Here is a 22,120-nt window from a genome sequence, read left to right as displayed (position 1 = left end):
GAAGAAAATTGTTGAGACGGCCAAAAAGATTGCGTTAGTTGTGAGCGGAGGATTTCTCGAGTGCACATATAAAAATTAAAATACACGCTTAAGTTACACATCTGAACGATAGATGTTTGATCATTTAACCCGACAGGGACTAACGTCTCTTGTTCAAAATCATGTGCAAGTTCTACAGAAAATTAGTTGCGAGCGTGCCATTGCTAGTACTCGAGGCTGCCAGGCCTGTTCCTTCCTTTTCTTAACCCGTAAAGTCCATTACAACTACCGGGCGATGACTGGTGACAACAAAAAGGGAGAGAGGAGCGCACTCAGCTGCATTTTCCCTCGCAGAGGCAGACTATTTGCTTGCCAAAGGTGGAGTGCAAAAAGTCTCACAGTTGCCTGGACTATAACTCCATCGCTAATAATCTTCTCAACCAAATAGCACGTCACGGATGATTACAATGAAAGGTGAAGATGGTCTTCAGATAGCCTACCCTTCAAGATTAAAAGAATCTCTTGCGACATCGAGCAGATCCAAGCTCCTCGTACTCGGCCTTGGTGACACACATTTCTTCAAAATCCGGACTTGATGCTAAAATAGACCCTCCTCTCCAAACGCTTAGTATGGGACTGGAGAAACATGGAAAATTTTAATAAAAATGTAAGTAGGTGTCTAAACAGAGAACGGTGTACAAGGAGGAACGGTACTCTTCTTGAGGAGTTATCTTCACTGGATAGTCATCAGGAACAAGAGGCCGCAGCTCCCTCTCCCTGCAAAATATCAGTAAAGACTTCTTAAGTCTGAAAGAATGGTTTTGTATTACTTCCGGTGTTGCACAATTAAATGGAAAGTTGTGACCAGTGCATACAGTCTATCAGCTAGTCGAGGAAATAGAGTGCTTCCACCTGTTAAGAGAATGCTGCCCAACACAAATCAGGCACATTAGTAAGTATCAAAAACGAATTTCCCCAAGAAAAATGTAGTTTAAAAGGTCACCTTTCATAAAGTACTGGCTGAAGATGTGGATGGCAGGAACTGACAGCTCGAACAATGCACTCTGCTAGTCCGGCCTGATTCATCCCTGCAAAAACAGGTCCTAGTTACCGCTTTCCCTTTGCATTAAGCATATAGTTTCGAAGGACTGATCACACGACATCACTTTGTATATAAACAGCTAAATAAAATATTTCCAATGCTATGCTCTACAAATATCAAGTAAAAATTCGCAAAAGTTGACCGGTAGTAATAAGTGCTAACCAACATGGAACCCAAGGAGGAGATTATAATGTTTGATTCAGCAACAAATCGTACGACGTATATGCTTCAAAAAGTAAACAAAAAGCCGAAATTGAAACAAGAAACCGGAATGTAAGACAAACCCAAATCAGCAGGATGGAAGATCATCTCCGGCACAAGGAACCTTTCATTTGTCAGGTCAAATTCCTACACGAAAACCATCAAACCACACTGAAAACTAGTAAACAAACACAAGCAGCTATCCAATTAGCTCAAAAGTACGAAATAAAAATTACATTCTTGCTCAAATCAATCTTCTTTCGATCCACCAACTTGTCTGTAACCTCCATCTTATCCAAATCCATCTTCTTCTCCACATCTTTAAGTGTGTCACCGTCTCTCAAAGCCAAGTATCTCTTCGCCTCATCTGGTTTCTTAACAAATCCTTTTGTGTGCGTAATGCCGTCAGGCAACACATAGGTGCACCTGAAAAGATTGTCCTTCCCATGTTTCCTAAACACCCATTTCCAAACAACAAAAACCCACCCTGTCAATATTTCGCATAGACGAACCAGCGGCCCACTTCTAATTACACCGACACTATCCCATTAGGGGTCAAATCACTCATTACCACCCACTAGCACAACAGAGACGGTGTTTTATCACCAAAAGCCTCGATCTAATTAAGAAAAGCTACACTTCAATTCACATCGTTCTATTTTTTGACACGAGATTCTTGTATTCTTCAAGAAATCCACAACCAAAATCAAACTAAATAACAAAAAATTAAGAAAAGCTACATACTTTGCAATCTGGAGGTCACGATCAACGTCCATGGAAACAAAGCAGAGCTTCTCCTTAACATCATCGATGAGAAACGTTTCGTCCATGACATTGACGGAGCGGTAAGAGACCAGCTCCTTGAGGTAATTGGTCAACGCCTTGCCGCCCAAATCGATTCGCTTGGCGGCGTAGTTGATGGTGAAGTTCTGGAAGACGGGGGCGGCGTGCGTGAAGGAGAAGCCGCAGTCGACGACGAGGCTGCACTGCGCCTTAATTTCGCGGCGGCTGGCCTCGCAGAGGTGGGCGAGGGAGGGGGAGTTCGCGACGTAGAGCGCCGAGAAGTTGAAGTCCTCGAAGACGAGCTCATCGGTGGCGCGTTGGATGGAGGGGAGGGCGAAGAGGGGCTCCGTCAGGAGGAGGGAGGATTGGGCCGGGTTGACCCGGAGGAGGGAGGAGAAGAGGTTGGCCCAAATCTCGCGCTGGAGGTCCGGGTTAATTAGGTAACCGCGGTCGATTGGGCGGCGGACGGCGGCGGAGGTGAGATCCATGGGCTCGGTGGGGGAGGGGTGGACCCATTTCTTGGAGGAGAGCGGGCGGTAGACGCAGTTGGGTATAATGGCGGAGGGGTCGCGCTCGCCGCCGATCCCGGCTTTGATTAGGCCGCCGCCGTTGTCTAAGACGACGACATTCTGATGCATGTTCAGGTGGAGGGAGGCTGTGTGGGAGTGTGAGTGATTTGGCGCGAGCCTGAGGTTTCGGCGGGTGTGTGCGCGCGACCCGCGTTATAGGCTTTTAATTATTTTGTTCTTTCGTGAAAATTTTAATAATATTTTCTTTAAATTGTCCAGTGAGTGATTACTATTTTAAAGATATTTTTGTCAAACTAATCATTCAATTGACCATGATATTAATCGTCTAAACATCACTCAAGTGTTCTACGTGAATTTTAAGCTTATGGTGCGATGAAAAAGTAATAAATAGGGATGGGTAAAATACTCGCGGTTATAGATAAGTACAGTTACCCGCCTATTTAAACTTCACGGTTACGGTTATGGGTATAACCGTTTACCCGTAAAATTTAAATGGATGGTTATGAGTATTAACCTTGGTTATAAACGGGTAACCGTTTATCCATTTATTTTTTATATGTAATGTTGAATATTTTAAAAATAAAATTATATATATATATATATCTATATATGTGGCTGTTTGACAGGGGATGGAAAGTTGTGTTATTCACCCAACAATCACATCTCTTCAATTTGAAAGTTGCATTTTTGATTGTCGCCAAAAAGACATGATTCATGGTCAGCAAGTGTAATCCTTCTCCTAATCATGTTCTTTATCGGACAAAACTTAGATCAATGCTATTGACTATAGTGCATAATTTATATAGCTAATTATAATATAATGTAGCTCATTATATATATTATGTTGATACTTTACATTATGGGTTAAATAACCCAAGAATACTATATTCTAAACAATTTTCGTAACCTAAGAATACTTAAAAAACATTATATTACCTTCATTGGTAACAGTTAAAAATATTGTCTGTAAACTATTATTTCAATTATTATAATAGTATAAGGATTTAAAAATAAATAAAATATAGATATGTATGATGAATGTAAGTATAATGGTGTTTAATTGTCAAAAAAAAAGAAAATTATGACAATTTTTTTTTAATTTTCCAGTTGTAAAAAAAATGTAGACGGTGAAAAAGGGGTTATGGTAAAAAAAAAAAGATAAAGGATTAAAAAAGTAAATGGGTAAACGGGTATTAAACGGTTACGGTTAAATATGTATACGGTTATGAGTATGGTTAATCGTTTATAAATGGTTATGGGCATGGGTATAACCGTTTAGGCAATTACCCAACAGCTAACGGTTATGCAGGTACGAGCATAAACGGTTATGGGTAAATAATCGCAGTTATCCGTCCGCCATATCCGTTGCTCATCCTAACTGTATCCCAAGTCAAACGCGCATATTTGAAGACCCAAATTTGCTCTCAATATATTATCTCAAACCATGTATGTTATCACTGCATGTAAGTGCAGGAATAAGCACAACGGCTAGGAACTAAAAACAGATGTAAAATCTTCCCAAAAGAAAGTAACATAAGAAGGTATCTGCAGCATCAAGCTTATTCCAAAAACTGTAAATACTGGTATAGGTATTTGCACTACAGGAGGAGCAAATTGCTCAAGGGTCATCCAATGTCAATAGGGCGCGTAGTAGTACCCTCCCGGCTGAGGCATCATCGGTCGAGGACCGCCAGAAATCTTGGCCAAACCCAATTGCCCTTGCATCCCATCTCTTCCATATTGCTGCCAAAGCAGTTGTTCCTGTGAAAGCAAGTGTTGCTTCCTCTCCATGTCTGCTATCTGCACATATGAAGGAGGCGGCACTGTGAGGGAGGCAGCAAATGGATCCTGCTGCCCCACTGCGTGGACAGTCCCATCTGGAGCGGGCAGAGCAAGCACCTGCTTAGCAGCCTTGCCTGCCCCGGGCATTGCCACGCTACTTGCACTCCCACCACTCAACTGTGAGGTGCTCACATGTTGCCTCACAGCGCCCTGATCATACATGCCATTCAATAGCAAAGAATCAAAACCACCAGCCAAGTCAGCCTTCTGTTTCGACAAATTACTTGCCGTCTCCACCAAAGCCAATTCCCAGTCTGCTCTACCACTCTCAGCAGCTGGTGTCTGCCAAGCCGACGTCACTTCAGGCTCTCCGTTTGATGGGAATGCTTCCCAGGAACCATTTGTATTAATACTAGTAGGCTGTCCAGAGAACAAAGCCAAAGCAAATTTATTTCCTTGCTCATCAGCTGTTATTTCTTCATCCCTCAAATTCACCAAATCCTCCGTCACAGGCTGAGGCTGCGAAGGCTTAGGCCGGGCTTCAGGTGGCGGGGGAGGAGCAGTGTAATTCTCCGGCGGAGGAAGAGCCTTAACCTCATAATTCACATCCTCTTTCGCCTCCTCATCAACCCGAACATTCTCATCCCTATTTCTCTCAGGACTCTTTGGCCTACTTGTCTTCCCCTTCAAGAAACCCTCAAGTGAAGTCAAAAGCTGATCAGTTATTCTCTGAACCTCAGGATACTCAGATGAACGCGCAATCCCCATGTCCTTACACCAACCATAAAACCCCACAAGCTCATCAATCATCTTTGCTGCATTGACATAAGCATCAAAAGCCTTGAGGCAATCTGCATACTCCATCTCAGTAAACTTATCCAACAACACTCTCAATGCCTCACATATCTCAACATACAGCCTAAAACTCTCCTTCACAACCTCATATAGCGCAACGATCACCAACCTACTACTCTTCGCAGCACCTGCAGGCTTACAACCCAAAATTCGATCAAGAACCCTCAACAAGTCATTCAACCGTCCCAACACCTTCTCCGGCTGCATTTCCGTCACCGGTGTACTATCCTTACTCTCTCTTCTCTTCTCTCTCTCCAACGCCCGATCACTTTGATAATTTTCGTACTCGAATTCCCTCCTTTCCTCTCGATTCGCTCTCTCCCTCTCTTGATCGAATCCACCACTACCCTCCCTACCTCTCGATTTCCTCTCATAAACCTCAAATTCCACCTTCTCCTCAAGATACGTAGCATAAAGCCTCACAAACCCCGCATGATCCCAAGAACCCGAATGAGCCTCGTCACGAAAACCGGACAAATTCAAAACCCTCAACCCTCTGCGACTCGCGGACACAATCTCCTCCTCAAAAGAAGGGTGCCCGTCAACCAAAACCCTATGAACAAGCATAAGGGCCTTGAGAGCCACAATCCAGTTGTGGGTTTTGCTCAAACGCTTCGACACAGTCGCCACCGCCGCCGTTACGTATCCGCGCGAGTAGGAGGTCAGATTTATGATCTCCCTTATGTACTTTTCGTCCGCCGGGTCCTCGTCGTGCGTGGTGGCCTTAACCACCAGAACTTCCATGTCCGGCGCTATGCTTCCGGCCACTTTCGCCAGGCTAATGCTCGTCTGGTCCTTCACCGCCCCAATCGCCTTGCGAATCGTGCTCGACGCCATTGATGAATTCGATTGAATCCAATAATCAACAAGAAAAGGCGTATATCAGTAAATTTACCTCTGCTCTGTTCAGAGCTGCAGAGGAGCCGATCGAGGGTGTAGAAGATGAAAGGAGATATCTTTTGACTTGGGTCGCCACCGTAGACGGTGGATATCGAGTCCGTACGATCGGAATCGCACAACGGAGCTGAGCTGCTAAAGCAGAGAGAGAGCAGGATTCAGAAGAGTCTTTGTTGCGCTCTTTTCGCTTTTTGCTGCGAAAGCGCGTAATCTGAAAAGATTAAACCCTTTACTTAATTACGTGGTTAATATTAAACGATTGTAGACGGCATTTGACGGATTGCCGACTTTTTCTTCAACGTTGAATCTTCAAATGCGATGGGAATTTAACGGACCCTAATGACGGAAGAAACCTTCATCTTGTCTAACGGAAACTTTCTTGCAACGTATCCCATTGAACTACTTGTATCATAAAGTAAATAATATGTTGCTAAGCATCTAAATGTTTATTTTTTTGGTCTTAAATGATATTTTTTCACGCATTAATTTTATTTTTTTATATAAGCAATATTCTACATTAATCTACACTTAAGGGAAAATGAAAAAGTTTGGATGAAAAAGGAAAAAGTTTGAATAGACGGTGCAATGGGTTGGACATAAAGACATTGATCACCATGACAATCAACTTATAGCTATTCCATTTTAGTCTAGCCCATCTTTTGGACGGAATTTCATTTTAGTCAATACGTATATAGGAAAAAAAAGAATTGTCACATCCTAGTCTCGACTCCACCGTAACATGATATTGTCTGCTTTGGGCCTCAGCCACGCCCTTACGGTTTTGTTTCTGGGAACTCACGCAAGAACTTCTCAGTGGGTCACCCATCATAAGATTGTTCTTACCCGAACTTGCTTAACTTCGGAGTTCTGATGGAATCCGAACCAGTGAGTTCCCAAAATGCCCCATGCCATATGAAGGTGAGCATGTACATATAAGGCACATCACCCCCTCTCCGTTGATCGATGTGAGATGTTATAAGAATTCAACAATTTTTAGTTAGGGAAAATATCTCCAAATGAGGAATTGATCACATTATTAAAATTATGCAAAATGCGAAGCTACTTTATTTTGCATAAAATTCACAAAACAACTAGTTTTTTGGGTAATATTAAAAAATATTTTAATTTATTGGGATTCAAATTTAATTGTAAATATAATTAATAAGTTTGTGATCAAGTTTTTTTTTTCTTGTAAACAACTCGTTATATTAAAAATAGTTACGTAATAAATAAAAAATATTAATAATAACTCGGAAAAGGGTTTTCTCCCAAAAAAAAAAAAAAAAAAAAAACTGGGAAAAAGGAAACCGCCTCTTCCCGCGAATATCAGCAGCTTGTTAATTTAGTCGCATTTTCTCTTCTTTTTTTCCCGAACCGGGTCGACTCAGGTAGTCCGCAACCACAATGTTCATCCTCCGAGTTCACTCAGTGGACACCAACCACCCTCTCAGCCTCAAAGGCGCAGACTTCACCGCCGTCACAACTTCCAAGGCCACCGCTGCGGCTCAATCAAACCGTAAAACCACCCCCAAATTCAGCGAGCGAAAAGGCATCGTCCACCTGTTTCGGAAAATCAGACAGTCGTCGCTGCCGAGCACTGCCTCTCGATCCCCCATGCTCTTCGTCGTTGCCGTTCCCAACTACCTCTCCTTCGACGACTTCATCCGCTTCTGTGGGTCCCACGTCGACCATGTCCTCGAACTCGTCTTCATCAGGTAGAAATTTTGAATCTTTCGATTTGGGGTTGTGGGTTTGGTTGCTTGATCAAAACCCTGAATTGGGTTTCTGAAGAAATTGAGGAAATGGCAAACTTTGGGTTTTGTTTGCAAGAAATGTGGATGGTATTTTGCTTACATTGATAATTTCAAGAATATAAGTTAAGTGAATTGAAAAGAAATGAAGAGTTGTTATTTGAGCTACAAATCTAAATGATCAATACTTTGGACTGAAACGAAATCTTTGCTTGACATTTAAATTATGTTGTATTTTTGTTTGATTAGTCATCGAAAAAGTCTGATTTAGTGTTTGCTTCATTGGATTAGGAACGACGGAATGGAGGATCGGTACAGTGTTTTGATTGAATGTAAGAGTCAGGACGCAGCTGGTGAATTTTATAGCATTTTTAATGGGAGGAAATATTCGCCCGGAGAGGTAATGAGGCTTGTCTTTATGGTGGTTTGGTTTCGTGCATGATCTATCTTATACAGCTAAGCTTATGTCTGTTCTATATCCCTTGTTTGATTTTTTTTTCAGGCTGAGGTGTGCCATATCTTGTTTTTGGATTCTGTGGACTACACAGAATCAGAAGAAATAGCTGGGACTCCCGAGAAAGAATTTACTGAGTTACCTACTTGCCCAGTTTGTCTTGGTGAGTCACCATTTTCCGTGGGGTGTGGGGAGCTGTTCTGTTTTCAATTTTTTTCCCGGAAGTGTAGTGCTTGTGCCGATATTTATACTTTTGTTTGAATGTTAGAGAGATTGGATGCAGACACTGGCGGAATAGTGAGTACCCTTTGTGATCATTCATTTCAATGTCCCTGCATTTCGAAATGGACTTATTTATCTTGTCAGGTGAGTTGGTTCTTTGTTCCAATTTTTTTTTTACTTGTTGAGTTAGAGATCTTGGTTAAGAGCATTGTTGAATGCACTAATAACTATTCGTTATTACTTGTATGTACTGCTATTCTTTTATCAGTTGACCTTCAAGATTTCACAGATTGTTTAACACTTAGTGGTTACCCAAAGGGTGATGTTGGGAGGTTACAGGGTCAGTTTTGTTACCATCCCACTCAATGTAGCCATTTTCTTATGGATACTTTTCAGATTTTTTGAAATCCCCTAGTTCATATCCCATCTTGTTTTACTGTAGTAGTGATAAACACAGGAAGAACCAAACCTAACCCCCTTTTTGGTAGACAATTGGATAGCTTACAATGAAATATTTCTGTCCAACGATTATGGTCTTGGGTTTATGAACATCAGCTTGAATTGCCATTGGCTTCTTCATAACTTTGATATGGTTATGGTCTTGGGTTTATGAAAAACGATTCCTGAATTGATATTTGTGTGCCACCAGGTTTGCCGACTTTGTCAGCAGCAGGATGAAAAACTAGCTTGCTCTGTCTGTGGAATTTCGGTGAATCCCTGGATTTGCATAATTTGTGGTTTTGTAGGATGTGGAAGGTAAACCGGTGTATTGTTCTTTCTTCTTTGGTTATTTCTGTCTTCAAAGCAAGAAAGCAACATAGCTCTTTACTTGATCAGATATGGTGTTGTCTTGGGTAAATTTATCCTGCACAGAAAATTATTGATTGTTACTTTTTTTAGATATACTGAAGGCCATGCTGTTAAGCACTGGAAGGATACGCAACATTGCTATTCTCTTGAGTTGGACAGGCAGCAGATCTGGGATTATGTTGGTGATGCTTATGTTCACCGCCTGAACCAATCGAAAGTTGATGGAAAAATAATAAATGATACAGATTCTCTTTGTATGTCACTGGAAGAGGCTTGTGACGGTTGCGAATGTAGTGCTGATTCTGGAATTAGTGGAGCCCTCTATAGTAGCAAAGTTGACACTGTATGTACTCTAGCTAGCGCTATACGTAATTTTTTGTTTTCTTATTTGCATAACTGATTAGATGTTGTGCTACAACAGATTGTAGACGAGTACAACCGACTTGTTGCCAGTCAACTTGAGAATCAAAGACAAGTAAGGCTGTTGCTAAACGCCACTTAACCCGTTCTCTGTGTTTTTACTTTTGCATCTACCTAATGTGGCTGTTGATCTCATTAGAATTGTTTTTAGTTCCAATCATATGCTTTAATCTTTTCCTCTCGTCTGTTTTTGTTTCTTTAAATTCAGTATTATGAATCTCTACTTATGGAGGCCAAAAGTAAAAAGGAAAGTAGTATTTCAGAAGCAGTGGAGAAGGCTGTAAATTCGAAGATGCAGGATTTGCAAGCCAAACTGGGGAAATATCTTGAAGAAAAAAATGATGTTGCAGATGTGAGTTCGTAAATGTATTTCTCTTGAATGTTACTTTTACTTTGGGTTTCCACAGGTATTGTTATGTGGAGTTAAATCACTTTTTTTTTATTTCTGACAGTCAATTTTATTTTTGTTGTGCTTGCTTGTGGGTTTGGTGCTTAGATCAATCGTAATCTCATCAAGGACCAAGAAACCTGGCGCAGAAAGTTGAAGGAAATCGATGAGAGGTACATATTAGTTTGCGATAATAAGTGGCAGTGAATTCTTCCGTATTGGTATCCTCCGTGATTCAAACTCTGTGTTCTTTTAGGGAAGCTGCATCACTGAGGTTAAGAGAGGAAAAGATAGTCGATTTGGAAGAACAGGTATTGCAATTACAAGTTCCTGCTAGTTTGCAAGCGTTCTGAAGTAGTGTTGGGTTCGTAACTAGTTTAAATGATGGTTGTCGCAGATTAGAGATTTTACGGTCTACATTCAGGCCCAAAAAACACTTAATGACATGAGGGACTCGGACAGCATAAAAGGAGGAACAGTCTTGCCTGTACCTTCGAAGCAATCTTCTCCTGCTAACTCTAGAAGACAGTCCAAATCTGGCCGAAGACGGAACTAGAAGATAGCAATCGACAAGCCGTGTATAGCAGTTGAATGCATGTTCGGTAGATTTGAATCGTTTAGCGATTTCAGCTGTGAATAACAACAATTATGTTTTTCTTTCTTTTCTTCTGGTTATTTTCTGAATCTCTGATATAGCATCTAACGTAAAAGTTTGAACATTTTGGCTAGTAAAAGCGCTTTATAAAGATGCATTTGCCTGACGATTCTTTCAAAAAGTACTTCCAAGTGCTTTCCTTAGGGGAAACACTTTTGGATTTTAATGAAATATTTAACATGTTTATTGTAGAAGCACTTGATTTTTAGTAAACAGATTCAGCGTGTTTATTCTATATAGTAAAAGGCTAAAAACACTTGTAATAAAAGCACTTGCGAGCAAAATTGTTTCAGTTGAAATGTAGAGGAAATATACAGCAAACGAACTCCCATAGATGCAAAAGCTGCTTTCTTATTTATCACCAGAACCATAAATAGAGTACAGAAAATAAAATAACTAACCATCTCCGGTTCACATCTAAATTAATTTCCAAGACTCAATAACCTTAGGAGAAAAAAATAAAAAAGATAAAACATTCTGGGCCTCCAACCAAAGCAACTACCATCTTTATCTCAACCTTTCGCCCGGCGCTGCATTTCTTGGAAACTTTAAACTGTAGTTCTTCACTTGTCCAATTATCCTAAACGAGGGGAATTGCCTCACCGTAATCTGTTTTCGAATGCCACTATAACGAATTCTACTGGGTTAAAGTATCCTAAAACTATAACACCTAAATCCGCAGTTTCCCACCAAAAAATAATATACGGTGACACCAGGAACGGGATCATCACGGAAGAGATAAATACACTCGAGGTCTTCGGTGGAAGCCATGCACATGGAATTGTTACCTTTGGGGTTGTTCTGAACCAGCTACCCCAGAAGTCGTGCTAGGCCCAGCACCATTTTCGATTGGAGGGTTAGTGCCCCATTTTCCTTCTGACTCTAATGGCTCAAGTACATGGACTCCACCATCTGTAAGTCCTAATGCAAACTGATTGGGTTCCGAGGGATGTGCGGCAACAACGAGAGGATACACCCTTAAGCTGTTAAACACTTTTGTTGTTAGTACCTAGATATGTTATTTACAAAACCGAACGACCACAAATATCATATGGGAAAAGGCCTTGGGATCGTATTGACAGGAAAACAAACCTTGGATTTGAAGGTAAGTAAGCAGTTGGTAGTATTCGGCATCTCAATCTAAGTGTAAGAGCAGTGAGAACCCCCACACTTCCATCTTCAAAGCTAACATAAATTAACTGGCTATCACAGGAATATACAGCATGTGTGATTGGACCACTAGCTTCTCGAGGAACCCACTGTATGAGGAACATGGTTCAACATGTAAGCAGCACTAAATAAACCCAAATAATAAGGTAAAAGTAAACGATTAAACGAACTAGATCATCACAATCACCGCAAAATTCATCTTAATGCTTTGCTTGTGCTTGTACCACATGCAAACAATGCATTTATGCCAGTGGCGTATATATGCAATGATCAAATTCCAAAGCCTATGCAATAATCTGAACTGATTGGATTCTTTGTAATAAAATGGGATAAAATATACTCAAAAATAAATTTAAGCACAAAGCAACTGTACCTGCTTAAGGCATTCCAATTTTGGTGCTTCGTATATGGCTATCTGTGTTTCATGAACAGCCAGCAAATGTGTCTGATCTGAGTGAAACTGAACTCGGGTATCAGCAAGAGGAGCAGCAGCTCGGCCACTTGGCATCTGAAGAAATTTACTAGCCTGCTTCTCCCATCCATCTGTGTTCCAAACGCATAACTGCGGCAAACAGAAACAAAAGCATCAATGACTTAACAACCCCAGTACCAACATTCAGTAAAACTATTGAAGCGTGTCTTGCATGATGTAAAAGAGGAACAGAAAGACACTATTGGTTAAAGACCAAGATTGTCAAATAACAGAATTTTGTAAATGCCTGAGGCAAGTAAGGACTAGATAAGCCACAATTCTAAAGAGACGCACTTCAAAAATGCATTTACCAGTTACAGGTTACATAACAAAATGATTTCAAAGGGAACTACCATGAAGACCTGAAAGTTTAACCATCTGGAAACTACATTGATCCTTTTGGCTTGGCTACTCGTGATAAGTTACTTTTGATAGTCACCAGTTCATTGCTTAAAGCCTAGTAGCACAGGGAAATGGATGCATACAGACTTGCATGTCGTCTAATTCATACCTGGGAATCAGCACCCGAAGACACAAGCACATTAAGAGTATGAGAGAAGGCAAGGCCTGTTATTCTTTTCTGATGACCTTTTAGCTTGGTTTTAACCTGTGAAAGGGGAGCATCCAGATTGTAAGCAATCCCCTATTCCAGCTATCATCACAAACTGACAAATTAAAGTTCAGTAAACAAAGACCTCACCTCGTCAACCCGAACATTGTAAATTTGGATAGAAGAATCGTCCATTCCTATGGCAATGATATTATTGTCTTGAGGATGAAATGCCAGATATGTTGCAGCTGGTGGTGGGGGCATGAATGTTGTCATTGTCTGCAGACGGCATAACATTAAACACAACAATATAAAACCATAAATGTTGTCATATTACGTTTTAAGGGTATTCGGGGAATGATGGTCGGCAGAGTGAATACCATGATATATTTTTTCTAGCTTTCAATAGGTGTGGGAAAGTAGATTGTAGAAAGGGCATTCTAAAGGATGGTACAGAAGCACCTATTTCAATTGAGATTATCTTGTGCACGGCCGTATTAAAAGGTTTATAGACATGCATATATAATCAACCAGTACCTTATGAGTATGAGGTTAAGAAGAAACCATCTACCTTAAATGTCATCATATTGAAAAGGGATATTTTCCCCCCTGAAGCTGACATAACATAAGAGTCGTTCTTTGACAGTGCAAAGCATGGAACAGCATCCTCAGGGTTTGTATCACTTATATCATTAGTCATCAATATTCCACTAGCAGGTTGCCACATTTGCGGTGGACTACTGGCTGTGGCCTACACAAACAAACATTTTGGTAAATGGAAAACTTAAGGATGCAAAGAAAAAAAATATATAATGAAATGCAACCATCAGTTTTAACTTTTTAGTAAATTTAATACCTTATGTATTCGTTCATTTCTTTGCCATTTCCAGAGCTTGTGTACAGCATTAGATGATAAAGCCAACACCGCAAGTCCTGAATTTGTATATATTAATCTAGAAACCTGAAATAATTACCCATCAGAGCTTCACAATAAAAACATGCGTAGTTCTCATGAAAATGTTTTAAAAGAAACACAAAGCAAATGAATATATTACAGAAATTCATTATGCAGTACTCTTACTGAAATGTCTCAAGGGAATCAGAAATTCCAAATAAAATAAAATAAAAAAATAAAAAAAAAGCTTCAAGTACAAGTCGCAATAAAAGCCAAGGCACAATTGTTAAATAGCAAAGGCATAGGAAATACATGAATGACTACAAAAGGTAATGCAATAAAAGCTACAACTTAACAATATAGGACGGAAGAGAATTAGTACCCTCATTGCTGTTAAACTATCAGGGAGCCTCAGAGAGCGGCATTGTGATTGTTCACTGATTTCAGTCAGTTTCCAAATCCTGGATTTCTCAACCGACTCATCCGCAATTCTAGGTTTAACGTCAACCAAACTTCTATTGTCATTGTTCTACACAGATCAACAAAGAGAAGGACAAGGTTAAACCATTGTACAAAAACACCCTTTCTTTTACCATCGAAAAGATTGAACTTTTAGTTTCAAACACATATGCTATGCATAATACATACATTTTGATCAGACATAATATTAAGCATAAGTTATATTGATGATAGTAACATCGTACAATATAGCAATGCTTCCAATATTTTAGAGAGATCATGAACTCACCAGTCCAGCCATGGCTGCCACAGGAGCAGCTCGATCTCCAATGCTTGTTCCAATAGGAATGTTGGAAGGCCCAAATGTTCCTGTCGGGGGTGCCTGCATATTAAACAATGCATTTAGCTAACAGATTTTAACATGGTACGCCAAGTTGAAACTTTACCTTCACAGCAGCTGCAGAAGCAGCTCTTGAAGCATCAAATGTGCGGCTTTCCACAGTTCTTAGCAACCTAATTCCATCTGAATTTGCCAGAATTTTAATACCATTGTCATTCGTTGAGGCAGCTAACAATATTCCTTCCTTGTTAAATCTGATTACGGGAGAAGCCTGCAGGTTTTTAAGATCATGGTGAGTTATCTGGAAGGAATTGTTTTATTCAGAAAAATAAGTTGTGAGCCTACCGGCAATCCACCATCTGCATCAGTACTCATCAAAAGGTTAACATTGTCCATGTCCCAAAATTTGACTGTGAACTCATCACCAGCAGCCAAGAACCGATTTTTTGTGGTATCAAACTGCACAACCCCAACAGTATGCTTTGCAAGACCATGAAAGGTCCGCTTTACAGCTCCTTCACTTTCATTCCACTCCACCAAATATGAATCCCCTTCTTTATTTGTCCCACATGAGAACAACCTATGTTGTTCAGAGAAGATACGAAGATGTCCGTGACATATAACAGATAAAAGAAATATTAATATCAACATCACCAAAAGACAATGACTTTGTAAAGGGTGAATAAAATAACCTTGCTCCATCTGCACTATATGCCATAGTGGTAGATGAATAGCCTGGTGCATCATAGTCAACCCTTGAGCCCATATTATCATACAACCATGCCTTTATTTTCCCATCAGTAGCTGTCGAGAAAATAAACTGGAACAAGAAACAATAGGAAATCAGAACTTCAACAGAAAGTACTATATACTTGTGCAATCTATGCGACATCAAATCAAGTTACTAATGACTAAGTCGAAAACTAAACAGGATTTTGTTGTAGGCCCCTCAATTCTTTTTTTCTATTTTTACTTTATGAGTTAGTCTTTTATTCCCCCATTTAGTGAAAGTGAGACTAATATGGATTAGTTCACCTATCTGTAGTAAGGTTTTAATCGAACTTAACTATCCACACTTCTAAATGTCTTGAGCACCTTTTGCAATGTAGTGACATCCCAAAAAATAAATATGGGAAAGTAGTGTCCTAATATCTTTGACTGAATTACATACAGTTAAAGTAAGAACTGGTTCAGATTCTCCATTTAATTTGTGCATAGGAAAAAAAATTGTAGTTTTAATTTCCTCTTTGTTTTTATAAAATAATACCCTTTTTCGGGAGGGGGGAAGGTGTTTAAGAACAAAAGAACCAAAAGCTTTACTTTACATCCCATGTTATCAACATGATCAAATAAGTAGATGGTACCTGGATTTTCTCTTTGTGATGTGGACACACTGAATATACAGGTGCTTCATGGCCCTCAAAAGTATACTGCTTAGTCCCAGTGGCTGCATCCCAAACCTGCAGAATATTGGACAATCATAACTATGAACTTGAACCTGCAAAATCAAATTAGAATTAGTCAAGTCACAGATCAAACCTTAATGACCCTATCCTCTCCGCAAGTGATAACGCACAGCTGTTTGTTTGGATATGAGAAAGCAAGATCATTAACGCTGCCAACATGAGCCTCGATCTGAAAACAAGAAGACATGAACAGTAATGCTTAAGTCAATGTTACCCCCAGAAAGGAAATTGAGAAGTCCAACAGGAATAGGAAAACATATAAGAGATAAAAATAAAGGGAACTATTATTGTCACTCCATAAATCTAATTGTATTCTCCTCGTAAGAGTAAAAATACTTTCTAAATATAGAAAGTTTGGAGTGCACAATTAGATTTTGGGGTACCAATAACAATTTTCAAAATAAAAACAAAATAAAATAAAATAACACGAGCAAATGACAGAAGACTATCTTCGAAGCGAAAGGTTGATGGAATAAACCTCTAGTTGATTTCGTAAATCATCACCACCATGGTAGGAATATATGTGTACAATGTGCTTAGAGTATGCAACACCTGCAGTAGAATTTTGAGTCATCATAACCAGTTTAAGATTCATTTCTTAATTCTTGACAATGTTTGATGAACTAGCATAAGTCTACTTCACAAAATCAAGGACACCGACACTTACCAAAAAATGTCCCATCAGGGCTCCACATCACACGGTTAATTGATGCTGTATAATCACTGGCCAAAGATGCCTACAGGACGCAATGTTATTTCATTATAAGGACGATTATAAAAAAAAAATCCATATGATACTACAGAATACCAAGAGCCAAACCTGCAGAGCCGCTGAACATGCTCCAAGGTCCCAAACTTTGAAGTTCTTAATAGCAATCTTTTCAAGGCTTGGTAGCTCATATACCATGACATCGCCCATGTTTGTTCCAACTGAAATCATAAAATCGCTTATTACTAAAAGAGAAGCTATAATCCAACATTTGAAACAATGACATAAAAAAGACATACATATACAATAATTCACAATGAGTGGAATTGGAGGTCAGCTCTCTAGAGCTTACCAAGAAGTAAAATTTGTAGCACTGGGTGGAAATCCATACTCTTGACAGTTGAACCTGGACATAAAGTCATAACAACAGACCTGGGCAAGTCATCAGAAGAGTAGGAACTCTGACCATGGCTCTGATTAGGATACACAACAGGCAGCATATTTACCGGCAGATTATTGGCCTGTTTGAAATTGAGTTAATATAGAATCAATTACATATACTAAGAAGTTGAAAATTGAAATTTTTCTGTAAAATAAAGCTATACAAACTTTTGGCATCAAAGTTGCACACTGCTCATAAATAAAAAGGGAACTGCAGGACCATTTGCATCATGTTTATAAGAAAAAAAAAAATTCTTTTAATTCTGTTAAACATCCTTCCTCATCAGCCATGTTCTAGTATTTTGCATAATCTAAACTTACCCTTTTGTTACTGGCCTTTTAGGGAACAATTTCGCTACCTACCTTTTATGGAACAATACATTAAGGATGAAATAAATTTATTTCTGTAAAAATGAAATAATTTAATATTTACACGGTCAAAAGAATATATGTCATAAGAAAGGAAAACTTCAAATTTAGCAATTGAACTCAGACTTCCATCAGATAAATCAGAATATGCAAAAATTAACAGATAGATTTATACCTCATCTGTTATCCCGAAAGGTCTTGATCTCTTCAGAACGTGCTCAGAATCAGCTGTTTGATAGTCCATAGTTGGGTTACTGGTTGGAGGAGTCCTAGGGCGCTTTAAGATGGCTGCCATGATGGTAAATATATACATAAAGAGAAAAACAGGGAAAAAAAACTGGGCACAAATTTAAGAAAATAACCACAATAGAGAACACATGTTAAATAAGAGAACAAAAAGAATACAGTCAGCATGTCATATAAAAATTTCAGACAAAAGAACAATACAAGCTAACCATAAGACAATGTCAAACTTCCATGCTAAATGCTCCAGAAACATTCAATATTGATATAATACCTGCATTGTTAGCTGCAGCCAACCCAAGAGGCCCAGCAGAAGCTGAGGGATGAGGTACAGGTGATGGATTTGCCATCCATCCAGCAAGAGATGTTGGAAGAGCAGCTGGTGTGGGCTGAAAGGGCTACATATGTATACACCCAGAGTCAATCTTCAACTTAGAGACAGTCTGACCTTCTACGAAAACAATATATTTTCTGTTCTACTTACCCCATGAGCACCCAATGGAGGGAAACCCCCTGTCTTAGGGACTGCCCCCATTAAGTGATTAGTGACGGGGGATGGAGCCCTGGTACCATTTGGTTGTCCACAACTGTGGTCTACAAACAGGGTCTTTATGTCTGGATTAGGCTTTGGGTTCTTACAAAGCTGATGCTGCCAGTTTAAACTGCAGTTTTCAGGACATAAAAGTTAGCAAACCAGATATCTTAAAGCTAAAGTAAGAAAAAATGTAGTGTCTCAGACACACGAGGCAGAAGCTTCTCAAGGACCTCTGATTAATAAGAGTACGCAGTCTCGAGTTCTTCAGGGTAGGAAATTGAAGTTTGTCACGAAACAATGGGTTAGCCTCTATTAACTTTTTCAATTCAGCAAGCATTATACCCCTTGCAGACTTAGTATCACCATATTTAGATAACTGTTCATTATCCCTGAAAAGTAATGCATACCCAAAAACACGTCACGTCATACAGATAACAGAAACATGAACCAGCCACCTATAACAACAACAGCACAAGACAATTTGTTCTCACCTAAAGTTTTCCAAAGTCAACAGCTGTGTAATTTCCTTGAAAAGTTCCTCATTAAATGCTGCAAAAACTTTCAAGTCCTTAACTAAAATGTCCACAGCTTTTGCTCGATCCCTCCTACAACAATCATTTGTTAACTTTTGAATCATATGGGGAAAGAAAAAAACTTCAAATGGAATAAATTAATCGACAAGGATTAAACCATAATACCAAATTGATTTAAAAAAAGCAATTCAAAACACCTACTTGTCCAAAGCTTCAAGGTACTTCTGCTTGCGAATCTCGAAGAAAATCTTCATAGAGTATCGATTATCGTCAACCTTGGTGAAACCGGACAAATACTTTTCCACCTCCTCCCACTCCCCAGTTGTCACCATGTCCTCAAAGTACCTCATGTTAAAGAAAAACCCTGACTCTTGCTCCAACCTCCACACCCACAACAATCACAACAAAATTAATCGAAAATTGAAACAAATTAAACTGAATTACAACCACCTAACAAATTAGCAGATACATACAGTTATATACAAGTATCTGTAAAATTAATAAAAAAAATTAATGAAGTGGATAATTTGAGCATACTTGTGAACACTGTCTTTGAATTTCTCTTCATCCAGAAACTGAAGTATGAGAAAAACAAGCTCTCTGCTAAGCGAGGACATCGTCGTCCCTGACCTCCTGCCAAACCCTAATTTAGTAAAAAATCTAAAACCTCCTGCTCCAATTCAACAATTCATAAACTCAAAATTTCCTCGCGCAAAATTCAAATAATTCAACATATAATTTTCAGTTTCGAAAAATCAATCAACAAAAGATAAAAGTTGGAAAATTTGGAAAAATAACGAAATCAGAGAGAAAAATGAGAAGGAAAAGGAGGTACCTTAATGATATTGATGGCTCAGATCGGAGGGTTTGAAAGCTTTCTCTCTCGAACTTTCTTTGTTTTGGTGCTTTGGAGCTCAGGTATTTATACGCAGAAGAAGAAGAAGAAGAAAGGAGGATTAGGGATTTGGAGGAGAGAGAAACGGTAGCAGACAAATTGCGAGAACGAGATGAGATGTATTTAGACTGATAAGCAGAGTGATAAGTCAGTGCGCTTATAATATGAGGGAGTATCACCTTATATGGCTGATAAGTACTCTGACTTATGCAATTCATGTACAACGCTAGATTTGGAATTATATTCGGCTGGATTTGCGCGGCCTTTAGTTGTAAAATTTCTAAATCATTATTACCAAAAAAAATTGTCAATAATTATTATTATTGTTATTAATAAAATTTTTGTTATAGTTTATGGAGAGAGTTTTCTCTTTAACCATAATTTTTTTAAAAATAAACGTAAAAGATTACATGTTTTGAAATATACATTTGTCGAATGAAATAGAATCATAGTTGATTTACGAGTTATTTAGACCCTATCGTTCGTTTAGGGGGCACACTGCTTACTAATACTATGTATTATGGTAACTTGAGGTGTTTCAACTTTCAAACATATTATGTTACTGTGTATGATGAAACTGTTATATGGCGATAGAGCGTTCCAAATTTGGTGCAGGTGCATGCATGTATGATATTTGGAAATAATGTTATAGTCTTGCCACTGTCGAGATATCGAATTTATTGTAACTTAAATGATAAGAGAGACTATTTTTTCGTTCTTGATAGATGAACAAAATTTATAGAGAAAATCCTCTAGGATCATATTACCAAACTTGTCAAAAAGTAACTTAAACTATTACATCAAGAAAATGATCAAAATAAAAACAAGATCGAGAACTAGTGATGTGCCCAATTAAAAAAAAAAAAAACAGTTATAGCAGCCACGTTGACTTTTCTAAAAACATAATTAGTCACATAATGGGGATATGCCACAAATATGCCACAAAATCTATACCTGTTTTTTGATTGTCTGTATTTGTTCGGGTAAGCCACAGAACTTAATTTGGTATCGAATTTGTCATCCATGATATTCGAACCTAAGACCTCTCACTTACAAGTGAAGAGGAATACCAACATACCGTAGTACTAAATGGATGATTGTCTGTATTAAGAGTTGAGTATAAAAACCTTCAAATTTGATGAAAGTCCTAAAAAAAATAAGCGTCACTTTTCAGAGTAACCTTAGCATCATTATTTGATTCCTTGCATGTAAATAGCCATTTCTATATCATTTTAGTACACGTGTTGAATTGTAATCATGTATATAAGATGAAATTCTCGTTACAGGTAAAAGAAATAAGCAAGTAGCGGGATGTGATGGGGAATTGGTGCAGCACCCAAACCGTGGGCAGCAAGGGAGAAGGGAGAGTCCTGAAGGGTGGATAAAGTCGCCATTTGGAACAATACAAATTAATTGTGATGGAGCCTGGTGTAATCGTACTGGTGTGGGAGGTTTTGGGTAGGTTGCGAGGGATTTTGTGGGCATTTTCAAAGATGTTGGAGGTGGAGGTGCGGGTAAAGTACCATGTGGTTCGAGCATCATGGCAAAAGTGGAAGCAACAAGGTTGGCTTTGCTTGCTTGTGTGGAAATGGGCTTCAGATCTGTTCAATTGGAAACTAATTCAAAGGTCCTTGTCGACATGCTTCATGGAAGCTTGCAACCAGAGGCAAGCATGGATGGTATTCTATGGGATATTAACTTTATTAAGCAACAATTATGTTCTATTGAGTTTATTTATACTCCTTGTGAGGCTGCGCATCTTGTGGCATCTTATGTCACACGTGTCCTTGTTCATTCATGAGATGGTTTTGAGTTAGAGTGGTTGTTTAATACTCTAACGTCTGATGTAAACATTTTGATTCGTATTTAACAATATTCATCTTTCGACAAAAAAGAAAAGAAGATGTAGCCATATGAATACATTTGATACAAGAAGGGACATACGTAGCCATATGAATACATTGTTCGCTATTCGCAATTTTTGTTATTTTCATATGTAGCAATAAGAATTATCCAAAAAAAAAAAAAGCAAAAGAGGTAGAACAATACTATTTACCGAATAAAAAAATATAAATATGTCCCAAAGGGATATTTCTTGATGATTCGTTCCAAGGAAGTATATTATCTGTTAATGTTTTTAATTTATATATATATATATATATATATATATATATTTTTTTTTTTCCTAAAGAAATATAGATCCTGTATTTTGTG

The 22,120-nt window shown here is 38.8% G+C and overlaps 4 protein-coding genes across 7 annotated transcripts; 1 reads left to right on the top strand and 3 right to left on the bottom strand.

The window, feature by feature from the left end:
- Positions 1–93: 93 nt before the first annotated feature.
- LOC126603216 (actin-related protein 6-like) lies at positions 94–2,833 on the bottom strand. 2 transcript variants are annotated; one of them, XM_050269988.1, is made up of 8 exons: positions 2,753–2,833; positions 2,027–2,720; positions 1,519–1,735; positions 1,366–1,429; positions 983–1,067; positions 855–905; positions 694–756; positions 94–615 (listed from the first exon to the last, which is right to left on the bottom strand). In XM_050269988.1, exons 2-8 carry the CDS (start codon positions 2,701–2,703, stop codon positions 489–491), a joined length of 1,284 nt encoding a protein of 427 aa, XP_050125945.1. In that variant the 5' UTR covers positions 2,704–2,720; positions 2,753–2,833; the 3' UTR covers positions 94–488. The 2 variants fall into 2 exon arrangements, with proteins under 2 accessions (XP_050125945.1, XP_050125944.1); XM_050269987.1 differs by having other exon boundaries at positions 2,027–2,796.
- A 1,165-nt stretch (positions 2,834–3,998) lies between these two features.
- Positions 3,999–6,352, bottom strand: LOC126604411 (putative clathrin assembly protein At2g25430). Its single transcript, XM_050271663.1, has one exon. The coding sequence runs from the start codon at positions 6,067–6,069 to the stop codon at positions 4,231–4,233; it is 1,839 nt and encodes a 612-aa protein (XP_050127620.1). The 5' UTR covers positions 6,070–6,352; the 3' UTR covers positions 3,999–4,230.
- Positions 6,353–7,428: 1,076 nt separating this feature from the next.
- On the top strand, positions 7,429–10,935 carry LOC126603511 (BRAP2 RING ZnF UBP domain-containing protein 1-like). The gene is made up of 11 exons (XM_050270387.1): positions 7,429–7,844; positions 8,172–8,280; positions 8,383–8,497; positions 8,603–8,700; positions 9,206–9,312; positions 9,457–9,709; positions 9,788–9,841; positions 9,995–10,138; positions 10,283–10,347; positions 10,431–10,485; positions 10,572–10,935. Exons 1-11 carry the CDS (start codon positions 7,534–7,536, stop codon positions 10,728–10,730), a joined length of 1,470 nt encoding a protein of 489 aa, XP_050126344.1. The 5' UTR covers positions 7,429–7,533; the 3' UTR covers positions 10,731–10,935.
- Positions 10,936–11,164: 229 nt separating this feature from the next.
- Positions 11,165–19,990, bottom strand: LOC126603509 (topless-related protein 4-like). 3 transcript variants are annotated; one of them, XM_050270384.1, is made up of 26 exons: positions 19,847–19,990; positions 19,549–19,681; positions 19,213–19,392; positions 18,970–19,083; positions 18,709–18,867; positions 18,428–18,605; positions 18,218–18,341; positions 17,876–17,988; positions 17,243–17,411; positions 17,002–17,111; positions 16,849–16,918; positions 16,660–16,733; positions 16,255–16,350; positions 16,080–16,175; positions 15,408–15,535; positions 15,061–15,295; positions 14,822–14,986; positions 14,665–14,757; positions 14,299–14,445; positions 13,878–13,982; positions 13,593–13,772; positions 13,172–13,300; positions 12,983–13,078; positions 12,373–12,561; positions 11,922–12,088; positions 11,165–11,812 (listed from the first exon to the last, which is right to left on the bottom strand). In XM_050270384.1, the coding sequence occupies exons 2-26, from the start codon at positions 19,626–19,628 to the stop codon at positions 11,614–11,616; spliced, it is 3,396 nt and encodes a 1,131-aa protein (XP_050126341.1). In that variant the 5' UTR covers positions 19,629–19,681; positions 19,847–19,990; the 3' UTR covers positions 11,165–11,613. The 3 variants fall into 3 exon arrangements, with proteins under 3 accessions (XP_050126341.1, XP_050126342.1, XP_050126343.1); XM_050270385.1 differs by having other exon boundaries at positions 19,549–19,644; XM_050270386.1 differs by having other exon boundaries at positions 19,549–19,654; positions 19,847–19,972.
- Positions 19,991–22,120: the final 2,130 nt, after the last annotated feature.

Source organism: Malus sylvestris, chromosome 15 (assembly GCF_916048215.2).
Source record: "Malus sylvestris chromosome 15, drMalSylv7.2, whole genome shotgun sequence".
In the NCBI taxonomy this organism is placed as follows: domain Eukaryota; kingdom Viridiplantae; phylum Streptophyta; class Magnoliopsida; order Rosales; family Rosaceae; genus Malus; species Malus sylvestris.
Note: the sequence above shows the minus strand (reverse complement) of the source record. Positions and strands in the feature narration are given on the sequence as shown.